The sequence below is a fragment of the Silurus aristotelis genome (genome assembly GCF_946808225.1).
Source record: "Silurus aristotelis genome assembly, chromosome: 14".
Classification (NCBI taxonomy): domain Eukaryota; kingdom Metazoa; phylum Chordata; class Actinopteri; order Siluriformes; family Siluridae; genus Silurus; species Silurus aristotelis.
The window spans coordinates 21,790,398-21,806,866 of record NC_139587.1 but is presented as its reverse complement, the minus strand read 5'-3'; the positions used below and the strand labels follow the sequence as shown (position 1 = coordinate 21,806,866).

Sequence of the window (16,469 nt, the reverse complement as noted above, 5' to 3'; positions counted from 1 at the left end):
CTGCACAATGTTGTGTGCGTGTATTAAATATAGGTCTTCAGTGTGTCACATAAATACACCATGCTGGTTTCTATTCTTTCAACGTCTCAACCAGTTTGTCTTACCAGTTTGTTTCACAAACACAAAATTATACAACAAAATGGTTTGGCGGGTAAAGTCTGAGGACCTCCAGGTGTTTGTGATCTATAGACAGGGCATATTTAAGAGATTATATATTTATATACACATATACACCGATCAGGCATATCATTATAACCTAACTGGTGAAGTGAATAACAGATTATCTCTTCATCATGGCACCTGTTAGTGGGAGGGATATATTAGGTAGCAAGTAAACATTTTGTTCTCAAAGTTGATGTGTAAGAAGCAGACAAAATTGAGTTTGACAAGAGCCAAGTAGTGATGGTGAAATGACTGGGTCAGAGCATCTCCTAAACTGTAGCTCTTGTGGGTTCTCGGTCTGCAGTGGTCAGTATCTATCAAAAGTGGTCCAAGGAAGGAACAGTTGTGAATCTGGGACAGGGTTATGGGCGACCAAGGCTCATTGATGTACTTGGTGGCGCAAAGGCTGGTTGGTGAGATCCGATCTACTGTAGCTCAAATTGCTGAAGAAGTTAAATCTGTTATTGCTCAATGCGTCAGGACTTTTCTGGCAGCAAAAGGAGACCAACACAGTATTGTGTGTGTGTGTGTGTGTGTGTGTGTGTGTGTGTGTGTGTGTGTGTGTGTGTGTGTGTGTGTAAACTGTTAAGTAATAAACTTGAAATACGGAAATATTAAAAAAAATTATATGCAATAATAGTAATAATAACTATGTAATAATTAATATGTAATAATTAATAACCATACAATGGGATATATGTATTATCTGTTTATTTTTATAGAGATGATAACCAATCAGTTTTGATGTTAAAAAAAATGCAGCACTCCTCAATTGCATTCATATTGTGTATTGTAGAAATGCCTTTTTATGATTATAATAGATTTTCATCATACCCCAACCATTATGTATAAAAAAAAAAAAATCCACTCAGCCAGAACTGCAGTTACATGTAAATTAAAATCATGTGCGTGTTGTAAAATCTGTGAGATCCAATTCTTCCATTTCTACAGACAGCGGTCATTGTGGTGGTAGATATTCCTTTTCACAAATGGCACAAATCTTAAGACCCTGCACATGCAGACATTCACACCAGGATGCTTAGCAACCTGGCCGAATCTGGAGGAGAGAGGGGCCTCCCAGTGACGAATGATTATAAACATTTATTGATTTCATTAGTATTCATTGTGCATTTGTATGTGTGGCTGTGAGTCTGAGCTCACCTTCTGTCTGTGTGTGTGTGTGTGTGTGTGTGTGTGTGTGTGTGTGTGTGTGTGTGTGTGTGTGTGTGTGTGTGTGTGTGTGTGTGTGTGTGTGTGTGTGTGTGTGTGTGTGTGTTGGAGACAGAGACAGTTTCTGGAAGTAGATAAATAGATAAATAAGACATTTATGACAAGTTGAGTTTACAGTACAGTACATGTACAATTCCCATCAAATGGAGTTACGATTTATAGTTACTCACGAGGGGTCATAGAAACGTAACCCCCGCGAGTATCGAGGTTGCACTGTATTTTCATTTTGCGAAGACTTTTACTTTTTCCACTACGTTTTAAAGTGAAATATCTTAACTACATTTCATTTTGCAAAATCAGTGGTTCCTTTTTATTTATGAGTGGATAAAAAAATGTACTGCTCAATCACGCTGCAAGACACCAATAATTGTAAAGCACGAGCTCTGTTTTGAACTCGTTTTGATTGCCACTTGGTGGTATCCACTGTAGCACGAACATACAGTTCAGTGTCAGTTGAACAGCAAGCGGAATATTTTGAGAGGAATAAATGAGGGAAGAAAATTTAACTTGCCACAACACCCGTGGCCTCATTTGGACAAAGTAGTTAAACAGAATGTAATAATAATGGAGTTGATTCTACAAGAGTCTTGTGACAGAAATGATAATAGGACATTATAACCATAATAAATCATAGTACTTTGGATACTTAAGTACATTTAAAGGCAAATACTTTTAGTGGAGTGATGTTTTACCTAGTATATCTCTATTTTAATTCAAGTACATGGTTTGTGCACTTTGTCCACCACTGAAATAATGATATAGAATTTTCTTTATTTTAAATTTTTGAATAATTCGAAAAAATTAACACTTTGGTTTCTTAGGAGTCCTATTGTGTATTGTTAAATTTTGAAAACTGTGATTTGATATTTGTCATATCACTATCCCAAATGTAAGTTTAGAAATGAATTTCCATGCACACACACCCTTTTCACTAAAGACATCATTTAAAAAAAAAAAGTTTTACATGCATAAATTCTAGTCCGTCTTATCAGCGAAGATTCTCTTCATGTTTCTATTCAAATGAAATGTGGATTTAAATAATGCCTGTATGAGAGTTGAGAATTTAATAACTTTGTTTTTTGACGATGTTCAGCATTCACTGTTTGCAGCCGACCTTTGTTGAAGTCGGAAGTGTCTGCGTCTGCTTGATTTCACGCCCGTTTCATGCTACGTTAGCAATTAGCTTTTCTGTTTAACCACATTCATGCATAATGTAAATTCCAACGATGTAGTTTTGGAGGTGACTTAGTATGTATTTATTTATTTAAGAAAAGGGTATAGATACAAACTCTCTCTCTCACACACACACACACACACACACTCACTCACTCACTCACTCACTCACTCACTCACTCACTCACTCTCTCACTCACTCTATCTCTCTCTCTCTCTCTCTCTCTCTCTCTCTCTCTCTCTCTCTCTCTCTCTAACTGAGTGGGTAATATATTTTCCATCCATGCATGTTGTGCTGTAAAGGAAAGTTAATCCATCTTAATTACTCTGAGCTGTCTGTGTTTGTATTAAACACATCCTTTCAGGGTGTTTTTCGCTCTTGCTAATTCTCCAGAGGACAGACTGGTGAAATTTGATAAGGCCACAAACTGCTGGAGAAAAAGGAAAAAGACAGAAAACAGAAACAGTTCTCTCTCTCTCTCTCTCTCTCTCTCTCTCTCTCTCTCTCTCTCTCTCTCTCTCTCTATCTCTATTGAATATTTTAACATTGAGTTTTTCTGTCAGAAGTGTAAATGAGTAGGTAAATACTCATTGTGACTCTTTTTCTCTTTTGTCTTTATTTCTGTATCTTGACTTCTTCACATGTTTGCCATAATTAATTAATTTATATAATTTGTGTGTGTATGTATATGTATATGTGTGTGTGTATAAAATATCCCACTCTCTGTTTCTTTTTCCCTCCCTCAAACACACACATACAGGGTGTAGGATATACAATGTGTCTGTCAGCAGGGTAGCTATTGAGCAGACAGGCCTGACAAACCCTCCACTTAGCTGAGTGCTGAGAGCATACAAAAGCTGGGGCCAGGGGTCAGCTGCAGGGTTAGGGTGGCCACTGGCTTTCTCATGACTCACTCCCTCACTGTGTTTTTCTCTCTCTGTCTCTCTCTGTCTCTCTCTCTCTCTCTCTCTCTCTCTCTCTCTCTCTCTCTCTTTCCCCTCCTCCACTGTGCTACAGGTCTTTTGGGCTCATTGTCTGAATGGACTCTTCCACTCGGTCATCCTCTTCTGGTTCCCCCTAAGAGCCTTCCAGCATGGTGAGCACACACACACACACACACACACACACACACACACACACACACACACACACACACACACACACACACACTTGCACATCCTTTGTCTGAGAGTTTAATCTTCTCTAGTTTGCATTTGCAATAATTATATTACATACAATTACATACACTTTGTCTGCGTTTAGTGTCTATTTTTTTTTTTTTTTTTTTTATCAGAAGAGAACGCAGTGCTGCACACATTTAATTATGTGTCTTTCAATCAGTGCACCGCACACACTTCGACAGTACTCATGTGGTGCACCCGCATGCCTTTCTTTCCTCTCGTGTGTTTGTGTGTTTGTGTGTGTGTGCTGGACCACACAGCAGCTTTCTAAACAAAGCTAAACCTTCTTGTTCTGACTGACAGCTCGTCAGCAAGAAAAAAACGCACACACACACACACACACACACACAAACACACACACACACACACACACACAAACACAAATATACATAGGCAACACCCTCTCACACCACCACCAATATACTTATTTATTTTAGCACAGATTCACACACACAGCATCATTTATTATTGCTGCATACGTACTTCTTGTACTACCTGAGGTATTATCAATTCCCAAATATCCTTTTCTTTATCATATACACCAAGTATCAATTTATGACTTTGAGGTTATAGAACTGTATAAATGGACTATTTGAGAATTGACCTTTTTTTTTCCTTTTCTTTTCGGTATATTAAAATATTTAAGTAAACTTGGGTGTGTTTTTTTCCATATGGAAAAATGTAATTGGTAGCATTAAATTTTTCCTTTTAATTAAACTCTGACACCCAAACCTATTCCAGCAGGACAATGCCCCTGTGCACAAATCCAGCTCCATGGTTTGGAATGTACCCCAAGCCTCCCTGATCCTACATCAGTACCTGAATTTTCGAACACCCTTGTGGCTAAACAAGCGCAAATCTGACCACGAAGCAGACTCCAAAATCTCATGAAACATCTTCCGAGAAGAATGGAGATGTTTAAAAAGCACATCTTCTATCCGTCCACAAACTTTTTTCCATATAGTGTATGTATGAAAGTGTAAAAATTATTTTAGATCTTCAGAACATCATTGTACAACTGTAGCATATACCACGACAGGGTTATTTTAGGTTATAAGGTGACAAAGGTTTCTATAGCAAGGCAGGACTTTTTCTCAATTCTTTTCAATAGCCTTGTATTGCTCAAAGCAGTCTGAGCTCTAATGTGTTTAATAGCAGTCATCTAAATGCCAGGGTGGTGCTGTCATTATGCTGTCATTACTAAAACTGACTGCATTCTTACTTTTACACACACACGCACAATCGTATTACTATTTCCACCTTGATATATCTTTTACTGTACTCGTATTAGACAGCAAAAAACGCCAGGATATGTCATTTCTATGCGTAGTAATACACTGCACAGGCTTTTGAGCATGACCAAGATAATCTTTTGTTCTTTCAGATATTTTCACATGTACTGTGTATGTTTTTCATATAGCCATCTGAGGCAGCACAGGATTGTGGGTAGTCTTCTATCTGGTTCCTTGTCCCCCTGGCTGTAGAAATGTTTCCAATCAACTGTTCGGAGCTGTTTTGTAAAGATCTTATCTTGAAAGTTGCTTGTCTTAATAGAGCCTTATATTAGACTCTTCACCAAATTGCTGTTTCTGTATGTGAGTGTGTGTGTGTGTGTGTGCATGTGCATCTGTGTGTACATTCTCTACAACAGACTGAAAAGATTTCATGTTGATTTTCCTCACAGATACCGTCTTTGGGAACGGAAAAACTCCAGACTATCTGCTCCTGGGAAACATGGTGTACACAGTGAGTGTAATGCTGGTCTGTGGGGCTTCTGGACCCCATTTCTGTGTCCTCCATGTGCTGAGACCCTCAAGCCTTTACAAAGTGTCCTGCTTATGTCTTATCTACTGTCTGGGCTGTCATGCCCAGATATATCCTTGGGTTTTGCAGTACTGGGAGGTTTAATTTTCCCAACATCTCAAATGCGTCTGTGTGCCCCTCAGTTCATAATGTACGTTTTTCAATAGGCGTTGTGTTTTTGTGTTGCAGTTTGTGGTGATCACTGTGTGTCTGAAGGCAGGCTTGGAGACCTCCTCTTGGACCATGGTAAGGGTTTCTACATGCTCTGTTCCTTTGTTACTAACACACTCCTCCCCCATGCTCGTCCTCTCCTTCTCTTCATTAATGGTGGTAATAATGGCGGTGATGTCATGGGAAAACTCATTTCACTTCGTACAGGAAATTCAGTCAGAAGTTTTAGTTTGGTTGACTGTTTAAACCAGAGGTTGGCAAACATTTTCCTATGAAAGGCCTAAAATCGAATTTTATTGAGGGCTGTGGGCAAAAAAAAATTGCATTACACCGCACATTATATACCAACTAACCATGGTTCTTCTAATTTATGATTTTATCATATTTATAAATAAAAAAAAATAGGAAACATTAATCGAATCTGCTTAACTAATGCCGTTTTATTTTCAAACTTCTGGTTCAGTAAAACTTATAGTACAATGAAAAACAATCCAATTTATTGTACAGTGGAGTTCAATGCCCAATAGAGCTGTTCATTGACTAATGAGAGACCTGATGCTGATTCTTATTTTTCTTAATTTTCCTAAATGGCATTTCTTTTCTCCTGTTATTCCTCCTTTTTTTTCCCTCTTCTCCTATATCAAAGGTTCTAGGCATCTCTGGTTTAGACATAAATTCATCATATAGCACTTTTTCACATTGAATACACTATTTACTTTTTTATTAATGATCTTGCTTATTGTGAAAAATTGTTTATTATAGAAGTCCGAGTTTTTGCCAATGAGTCAATCAATTTTTGTAGTTAAAAATCAATAAAAGTAGTAAAAAAGGGTTTCTGTAGCCGAGCTGTTAGTTTAAGCTCAAGTTCTTTGCATACGAAATTTTCAGTCCATCGTGTTGCGTATTCCTCGTTGGTTAACTAAAAGCACTTTCTTGAGTTTATTATATATAAACTAACTGCTTTCAAGTCACTGTACTGGTAATGATTTGTTATTCTATATAATACTGTCCTTCATATCTGTGTTGATAGTGTGTGTTGATTTTTGTGAAGAAAAATATTAGTGATAAAGTCTAAAAGTCTTGGTTTGTCCGATCTCTGTTTGCATGATTACTTAAATAATATAGAAGGCAAGAAGTAAGAGCAATAGAGTGCAAAACAAATCTGAAAATGGTTGTGTTATTAGCAAATGTGTATTCATCTTCAAAATATTAATTCTTTCTCAATTATTCTTTTATGTACAGTTTAGTCATATAGCCATTTGGGGCAGCATTGGATTGTGGATAGTGTTCTTTGGCATCTACTCCTCTTTATGGCCACTCATACCTTTGGCTCCAGATATGTCAGGAGAGGTGAGATACACGCACACACACACACACACACACACACACACACACACACACACACACACACACACACACACACAAACACAAACACACACCTATTCTCTTTCTGTAAACTATGTACACTTATTTCACACAGGGAGTGCGGGGAAGAGACCACCCTCTCACTCCCTCAGGCAGGACATTGTGCTTATACTAATAAGAATATTGTGAAACTTCTGCCCTGATAAGAGCTACACGAAACGCACACCTCTGTTAGGCCTCAGGCGGTGCTGGATTTATCACAGACTCTCACCTCATGCTCACCTAATGGGCCCTTTTAAGCCGTATAAGTGTCACCTGTATGAACATGAACACGTTTGCGAGCTATCTGTGCCATCTGCACATTCCTGAAGCTCTGAGGAACAGAACTGCACAATGGAAACACAGCAGATTAAAACTAGATAGAGAGATAGAGAAATTGCAGCTTCATGCTGTCATTATGGAGGAGTGAAAGGGGATCCCAGCAACAACCTGTGCAGCTCTGGTGAATTCCATACCCAGGAGGATTAAGGCAGTGCTTGATAACAATGGTGTTCACACAATATATTGACACTTTGGGCACAGTTTTGACATGTTTACTCAGGGTGTACTCACTTTTGTTGCCAGTTATTTTGACAATAATGGCTGTATGTTGAGTTATTTTTAGAGGACAGTAAATCTTTACTGTTATACAAGCTGCACTACTTGCATTGTATTGACTACTCTAGTTTTATATCCCACATTCTCAACTATAGAAATAAAACTTGGATGTATTTTAATCTCGCCTTCATTCACACTGTTACTGACTTGACTTGTCATATTCATTATATTGGCTCACTTATAGAATGAAGAACAGCCTAAAACAAAACCACGGCTGAGAAATACCAGAGTGCCGGCCTTTTTACTGCGTTTCTTTTTTACATGATCAGTCTTTCGGTTCTTAGAGCCATTCCCCCCCCCCAGGTTTTTTTCTCTCTCTCTCTCTTCTATTTCTCTCCGTCTGGATGTACAAATGATGCCCCAGGTGTCCTGTAACCAAATCCCCGCTCTTACCATAGTAACAGCCATACAAAAGACCACACAGAAACACAACATTTCCGAGCACACACCTGAGAGCTTCTTTGTGACGCTTATTTGTTATTATAAATGAGGTGTATGTTACATGTATAAACAGTGAAATATCGCACTGTCAGCAGGCAGTTTTTACAATACGGATGGTGTTCTTGCACAAAAAATATATATATATATAAAAATCTTAGGTCAAATTAGTTCTTGTTTTCGGTTTGTCATTATTTTACAAAAGTTAAATATGTTAAATATGTATTCACACTAACAATTAGCAATACAGTTTTTAAAATCAGTTTTTGGAGAACATTTTAAAGAAAATGTTTCAGAAGATAATCAGACAGTGTAGGTTTCAGACAGGCTTGACTTTTCGGTCACGTCCATTCTTCTAGGAAGCCCTTTAAATTGGAAATGTTTTTCTTTTTGGCATAATTGAAAATGAAAGAGCTGTAATTAAAGACTAGGCAATGGTATGTGTGTCTGTGTGTTTGTGTTGTGCTGTAGTAAAGCTGTGTAATGTGCCCACTAAATGAGAACAGCTGGATGAAGTTCAGCTCACCCTCAGGAACTGCACAGAGACTGACTCATCACCAAGCCACAGCATAACAGCAATCAACACCACCGCCATCATAACACCTTCTCTGTTCTCTCTTTCTCTCTCACACACAAACACACACATACACGCACACGGTGCGAATGTCACACATCTGCTCAGCTGTTTCTGTGCAGCTGAATTTGGCTGCCTACAGACACGCCTCAGCTCCCTCTTCATCAGCTCCCCTCCTCAGCTTGTTCCCCAGCCGTAAAGAAGAGAAAGACACTGATCAAACACAACCACGGTGAAGAAAGATAAAAATGAGAAAAGAATGGGGCTGGTGTTTCAGACCGGATTAGAATGTAGAGATGGAGAAAGGATTTGAGGAAAACTTGGCGATGAAGGGCTTTGATGTCGGGATTTCTGCTGGAACGATTCGGTTCGAACATGAAAGGTTTTAAACCTTGTATTTAATCTGAATGACTTTTATTTAGGTCTGGGTGCCGTAACCCTCCTGTGTGCTCAAACCAGTCTCTCTGATCAACTAGGTATTTCTGCCCCACACATCTGCCGCTCACTTAATGGGTTTTTTGTTTCTTTGTTTCTTAACCCTTCTGGTACCAGCAATCCCACTTGCTGAGTTTTTTTCTTCATAATCCCAAGTTCCTTTATGAGAATTATCTTGGCCTGTATCTTGGCTTGTGCTGCCGACACATGATTTGCTGCTCATATAATTGCGTAAATGGCCAGGTGTATAGATGTTCCTATTGAAATGGTCACTACATGTCATTTAGAGTGATATAATTTGCGTCTGAGTTTGATTCGAGGACAGATTTGAGCTGAGTAGAATACAATTCGAGTTAAACATCTGCTTTGCATTGCCATAATTGCATGTGGAAATTGTTGCATTTTTGTGTTACATATGGGCATTTTACCAACTTTTTACATTGCAATTTAAATGTCAGGAGTTCTTCTTTAGAAAGCAAAATGAATATCTCACTGCTAGAGAACTCTTCGGGTGTGTACGCATGTCTGATGGAGCATGTACGGTTTTTAAAGCAGTGTAAAACACTAAAAGACGACACACCTTTCTCACCGTGCAGCAGCGAATATGCGAGTGAAAGTGTTTTCATTTTCACACAGTTTATACACTGGTGATTCAGCTGCCGGCATGCGGAGAGATGGAAGGAAAGGAGAAAATGAGTGTTTGTTTTCCATAGTGGAAGCTGTGAGCAGTTCGGGGCCTCTCTTTTCTTCAGCATTACAATGACAGCATTGGGGATTTGGTGGATTTGCCGGCTCTGTTTGGAATTAGACTGTTCTTTTTCCTTTCCTCGTCATCATTCTTTCACTCGGTGTCTTTCTAGCACACACACACACACACACACACACACACACACACACACACACACACACACACACACGCAGCAGGTATTAAATGAGACTTCATTCATTTTCCATGAAATGCTTTGGGCTACATGACGCTCTGCAGTTTTATTTTTGCAGAATGCACCCATGCATAAGTTTGTTGTCTCGCAGAGTCTCACTCTTTACTATGTTGACTTGGATATAGATGCACATTTTCCTTTGTGCTACATAATAATCCATAAATACAATAATTTATGCTACAGACAAACCTGGCTCGGAAAACTTTAGTTTGAGGTGGATTTCAAAAGTTTCGAGACTAGTTTTGTAGCACGCCAACAGATGTCAGCGCAACGCTGCACGCACAGGCACAGGGAGCACCGACCTTCACAAGTCAGTGTGTCAAAACGGCATCGTCCTGTGTATATCTATTCTGACTATGTGTTACCATGTCTGCTTTTCTGACCGCATGCGCACCCTGTCACTGAGCTCTTATCCCACGTGAGTTTCTCACCGGAAACAACATGAACTCACTTCCGCACCCACCCTTCTCGCCAGATTTAGCTACTGCGGATTTCGCCCTCTTCACAAAGGTGAAGATCCAGCTCAAAGGTTGCCGCTTTGACACCAGTGCGACTCGCAGAAGGTGCTTATCACACTTCAAAAAGAAGACTTCCAGAACAAAGTCCAGAAGTGGCAGGAACACTGTGAGTGCTGTATTGCTGTGGACTATTTTGAAGTGTGTAAACATAGATAGTTTACTTTCTTGTAAAGAAACATTTCGATACCACCTTGTACATCCAAGTGCTGTGCATTGCTGTGTTACTCAATACAGGTAGAGTCTACTATTAAAATTGATCAGGACTGATAGTTAATCAATCAAAACAACGAGTATTACATTCCTAGGACTTTCTCACTGCCAAGCATGAGCTGCCAAACAAATGGTGTGTTCTCATACACCACTGATTACTGCAGCCTGGCATTGTTAAAGGAATACTCCATTAAATTTTTTTTATTACCTACTCATTATCCTCCACATCTGTAGTACATGTGCAATTAGATTAGGCATTACCTTAGATATTAGATGCATACAATGAGGAAAAAATGGCAAATATGATTGAGCAAAATTCAGAATCATTGCTTAAGGACAGTTATTACAAATAAACATTTATGCAAATCATATTTGTGTATATTTTAATAGATTCCCACCAACTCCTCTTTCCCAGAGCAGAATTTTACACCATTAGAGAAAAGAGCTCTCTGCCCTCTTCGGCATACATACACTTTCATATACAATCTTAATTCGGTATTGTTTCTGTGAACGACCGGATAGAAAGTGTATGTCTTTTTTTCTCACTAGGAGACCGTAGTCCGTTCTGATCTTTTCATTATGGCATTGTTGTTGATAAATTCCTTATTTTTGCATAAAAGCTTAAAACCGCAGTATATAAGAGAGTTTTTGGTAAATCATGTTCCATATCTGTATTGTCCTGCAGTCTACTTGAACTGTAGCAGTTTAGTATTTGTATTATATATTCGCATATTTGAAAAATGTTTTCTGCCAAAAATTCCAAAACTGCCCTTAGGCTTCCATTTTAAGTGAATTTGGACTCTGTGGGATTTTTCTTTTTGTCTTTTTTAAACACACATTTATGCTACAAATGCAGTGAATAGACATTAGACAGAAAACTCCTGAACTGATGTATTATTTCTATGATGTAAACGGTACAATGCACATATTCCTGCTAGTTTAAGATAGTCAAGTCAAGTCAAGTTTATTTGTATAGCGCTTTTCACAACAGACATTGTCTCAAAGCAGCTTTACAGAAAACAACAGTGAAGGTGAATGGTGTGCGTTTGTCCCTGATGAGCAAGCCGTGGCGACAGTGGCAAGGAAAAACTCCCTTAGATGATATGAGGAAGAAACCTTGAGAGGAACCAGACTCAAAGGGGAACCCATCCTCATATGGGTGACATCAAGAGTTTGGTCATAAATCTTTCAACAATACAGAACAATTTGTGATCATCATAGATCCAGCATCAGCTTCCCCATGCCAGGGCCTTTAAACACTCGGCATCTACTTCTCCATGATCAACCATAGGTCCATAATCTTCACGAGGTGGGACGTGACTGGAGCTGGCCAAACCTCAGGATGCCTCGGGATGGGGAGAGAAAGAGAAGCAGTGGAGAGGAATTAGCGTAGCTGCTGTTCATGATATTAACAGCACAAGTTGATAATGTGCATGTGATCATATATTCTGGAGCACAAGGTTGTGATGTGATGTGTGTGATGTGTGTTATGTGTAGGCTTTGCTAAAAAGATATGTTTTTAATCTACACTTAAACTGGGAGAGTGTATCTGAACCCCGAACACTGTCAGGAAGACTATTCCAGAGTTTAGGAGCTAAATGTGAAAATGCTCTACCGCCTTTAGTGGACTTTGCTATTCTAGGAACTACTAGAAGCCCAGAGTTTTGAGATCTCAGGGAGCTTGACGGATTGTAGCGTGTTAAAAGACTGGATAGATACATGGGAGCCAAACCATTTAGTGCTTTATAAGTGAGTAGCAGTAGTTTGTAGTCTATTCGAAACTTAATAGGAAGCCAATGTAGGGACGATAAGATTGGGGTTATATGATCGTATTTTCTTGACCTAGTAAGAACTCTTACTAGGTAGTAGTGGCTAACTAGCTTATATTGTGATCTATTCTGGTTTAATTATTATTTGTATTGATATTTATTATTATTATTTTTGTCAATTATTTTTTACAGTATTGATATTGTTTAACCGTGATGAAAATAGAGGTGGTTGTTTGTTTTCGTTGTGGCTTTGGATGCCAAAAATCATGCAGCTATGCAGCCACAGTTAATGCGGGACATCACATCACATCACATATTGGTGAATGTCATCATAAATTAATAAAATTTTTATAAATATTGATTTTGATAATATTTTTGTGTGTTACAGCAGCATCTGAAGTCCTTTAGTGAAGCTCTGCATTGAGAAACACTATGATCAGGTTGTGTGCTGTTATAAAGCTGTAATATTACAGCCCAATGCAGTGCTTGGCTATGACTCGCGGTTACACACCAGAGTCCCATTTTGCTTTGATTGACTGGATGTGTTCCTGAAAGCGATGGATTGAGCACTGGTACACACCGAATAAGTAGAAGCTCTGGCAAAAGAGTGCTGGAGCTGTGGAAAGGTCTGTGTGACCCGAAGAGAGCGAGATTAATATATCCAACAAAGCACCTCTACACCCAGGCGGCTGCAGCAAACAGGATCCGTGTCCTGCCATCTCTCCGAGGCGCTGATTTACAGTCTGTGTACCCAGCTTTCTGCTTGGATAAACAGCCCATTAAATCCCGGTTTAGAACTCGAACTCTAAAAACAAACACGTGTAGCTTGTGAAAGATTTTCCAGTTTCTCGTGCAGATTCGCCAACACGGCCATTTATATTCATCTTAATTGTTTTCTTTGCAAGAGAGTTCCTCTCGTGAGGTTTCCTCAGAATGTGTATTGTTCGTTTCCTGTTTTAAGCTTATTGGCATTGATCTAACGCTCTCGTAATTGGTTTTGTTTGCCTTCAATTCCCCACACTGCGTTCGATTTCCTGATAGATAAATACGAGAATGATTAAAGCGCTGTGAGTGAGAAAACCGTCACTTTTGCTGAGAGAGCGATATTCTCAGGAGCTGCTGAATTTCCACACGTGAAAATCCCTTTGATGTCTCTTAGCAACGAAGAGCGCAATCTTTTTTTTTTTTTTTTTTATTCATTCTGCAGTCACGCGGAACACGGTTGTTCAGTCAGGTTCAGCAGAGACTGAAGGAGAGGGGGGGGGATAAAAGACCATTTTTGATTTCCAGCCATTTAAGATTTCCTTCCCTCCAACCAGCCCCGCCCCTCTATATGTTTTGTCAGACATCAAAGTCTACTGAGCTGTAATAGTGACTAGCTTAGCTAATTTTGCAACACCTGAGTCTTTTGATAGCTTTGACACTGATTGGTGGGTGCGGGCGTGCCTCATGGCGCCGTTTTAGGCCCTCGCCTGGTTTCAATTACAGGAAGGACCTTGGTTAGAGGCTGCCAAGTTTGGACAAGTGGCACAGGCATGTACGGCAAATTGCGATGTGAGGGGGCGACGTGGTGCTCTTTGACATTTAATGACTGGTCATTTCACTGCAGCCGGGCCAAAGCTAACAGACAACGTGCAAACAACTGCATCACCCTGCTTAATAGTGCAGGCCAGAGAATCCCTACCTACTGCTGGAGATGCTCTAGAACCTCAGCATTAATACAGTCTCTTGATTCAAACCTACTGTTTGAATCAAGAGCGTTTCTCTGCGCTATCAGATGCACTTTATTAATGTCGGATGTTTCACAGGAGCACAGTCTGTTGTTTTTATTTTCTACGAGAGATGAATTTGGGAGGTTTCAGACTTAAATATCATTATTTAATTAGCAAACTGCTTTGTTGCTCCTTTTCTCACCCAGTCCAAACAGATGAATCTCTTTCCAGTCTGTGTTTATTTAATTCCCCGGTGTATTTTGGCTCACGGGCCAAACCTGGCCTTACTTTCGCCTTCATCCGAACGCATATTAATGATTTGTTTTAGTTAAAGAATTTTTTTAAAAAGATAACAGATTACTCCTGGACTGCTTGAGATTTTTCCAAGACTTCATCCCAGTTTCCTGAGCTGAACACTAGAGCATATTTAAAGAGTGCATGTGTGTGTGTGTGCATGCGTGTGTGTGTGTGTGTGTATTTTTAAACTGCAATTCAAGAGAGAGAAAAAGAGAGAAAAATGAGTTTCCTGTTGACCTGTGGAAACACATTTTGCATGTTTTGGCGAAGACAAAAAAAAAAAAAAAGGACAGCCGTGAAATATTAAAAGCAGGCAGAAAAATGAGAGTGTACACCCACAGAATGAGTGATGGCTCTCCTTAATTCCCAGTGCGAGTGATCGGTTAAAGAAGTGCGGTGCAAAACATTTACCCAATGCACAAACAAGCCTTGTACTGGTGTTTGTCCTTTGGTCTCCTTTGCATTTCTCTTGCACACTGAAACGCTCTCTTTTAGGCAGACACACACACACATGGTCCTCAGTTGAGCAGTTTGCAGGTATGCAGGAGCAGGTGGGCTGAGTGAAAATGGAAAAAGCTCTACATTGCAAATGATCAGCAGCTTCTCATGATCGTGAATTCGGCCAGCTTGTTTAAGCCGCTTTTTCAGGTGGACTTTAATACCATTTTTCGTTTTTCTACACACACAAAACTAGTAATACTAATACACATGTTCCCTTTTTATATCTCTATTTTGATGTTTGCTTCAATGCCTTGCATGACTGTGTCCGTGTACATTTGTGTGTATTTTAGGCAGATATGATGTTCAACTCTGGAGTCTTCTGGACGGGGCTGCTTTTCATCCCTGTCACTTCCCTGGCGTTTGACCTTGCTTACAAAGTGTGAGTTCCCTTCCCTAATGTACACTCCGTAGTGTGCCTTAATTGCGGCGCACACACACACACACACACACCCAATTAACATTTCAATGTTTGACATCAAATTCACAATCCTTTTCTGTATGTGTGGGTTTCAGTATAAAAAAGGCATACTTTAAAACCCTGGTAGATGAGGTTCAGGAACTAGAGGCTCTGTCGAAGGACCCTGGAGCAGTCGTTCATGGGAAGAGGTAAGAAACACACACACACACAGAGACAGGCACAAATGAGCGAGAGAACCCTGTGCAACCTTGTCAGCCTCTGGCTGAATGTAAAGAATTACAGTAACATGAGCTCCACAGTTCGATGAGCAGGGCAATAATGGACAAAAGTCTCTGCTCTCTGTGTGAAATGAGCGCCAGCAGTTCTCCAACAAGCTGCACTTTCTTTCCCACGTTTACTTTATCATCTGTAAGCTGTAGTAGATACGGGAAGTATTAATGCAAAGGTGCGAGTGGTTCAGCAGGGATCTGAGCTCGGTGTGAATCATTTTGCTGGCTCCTCTCCCGACTCAGCAGGCCAGAGGCAGAACACACTCGCAGCTCTGTTCAGGGTTTTTGACGTGTACATTTTACATACACTCGATCCCGTGTCTCTCCTCAAGGGAAGAGATTTGACTCATGAGCAAACTGTCCTGAATAATATCCTCATCTAACATGTCTTTTTTCTCTCCGTCTTTGTCTTTGCGTGTGTGTGTCTTTGCGTGTGTGTGTGTGTGTGTTTGTGCAGTTTGACCGAGAGGGCTCAACTACTGAAGAACGTGTTTAAGAAGAGCACAGTCAGCCTGTACCGCTCCGAATCCATGCAGCAGAACCTACTCCGTACGTCAGCAAAAACACCCTCGCTCCACCTTCAACGCACTCGCACCACACACACACACACACACACACACACACTCTCACTCAGACCACCTGCT

At 39.9% G+C, this 16,469-nt stretch overlaps 1 protein-coding gene across 1 annotated transcript in view; it reads left to right on the top strand.

Annotated features, from left to right (window-relative positions):
* atp8a1 (ATPase phospholipid transporting 8A1) overlaps positions 1 to 16,469 on the top strand; it is a gene marked incomplete at its 5' end in the record, with an annotated part of 147,420 nt that overhangs the window by 126,400 nt on the left and 4,551 nt on the right. The window contains 7 exons of the mRNA XM_083561771.1: positions 3,584 to 3,662; positions 5,432 to 5,493; positions 5,740 to 5,796; positions 6,964 to 7,071; positions 15,429 to 15,517; positions 15,652 to 15,744; positions 16,283 to 16,374. Of these exons, the coding sequence (XP_083417897.1) occupies positions 3,584 to 3,662; positions 5,432 to 5,493; positions 5,740 to 5,796; positions 6,964 to 7,071; positions 15,429 to 15,517; positions 15,652 to 15,744; positions 16,283 to 16,374 (580 nt within the window). The remainder of the gene's footprint in view (positions 1 to 3,583; positions 3,663 to 5,431; positions 5,494 to 5,739; positions 5,797 to 6,963; positions 7,072 to 15,428; positions 15,518 to 15,651; positions 15,745 to 16,282; positions 16,375 to 16,469) is intronic.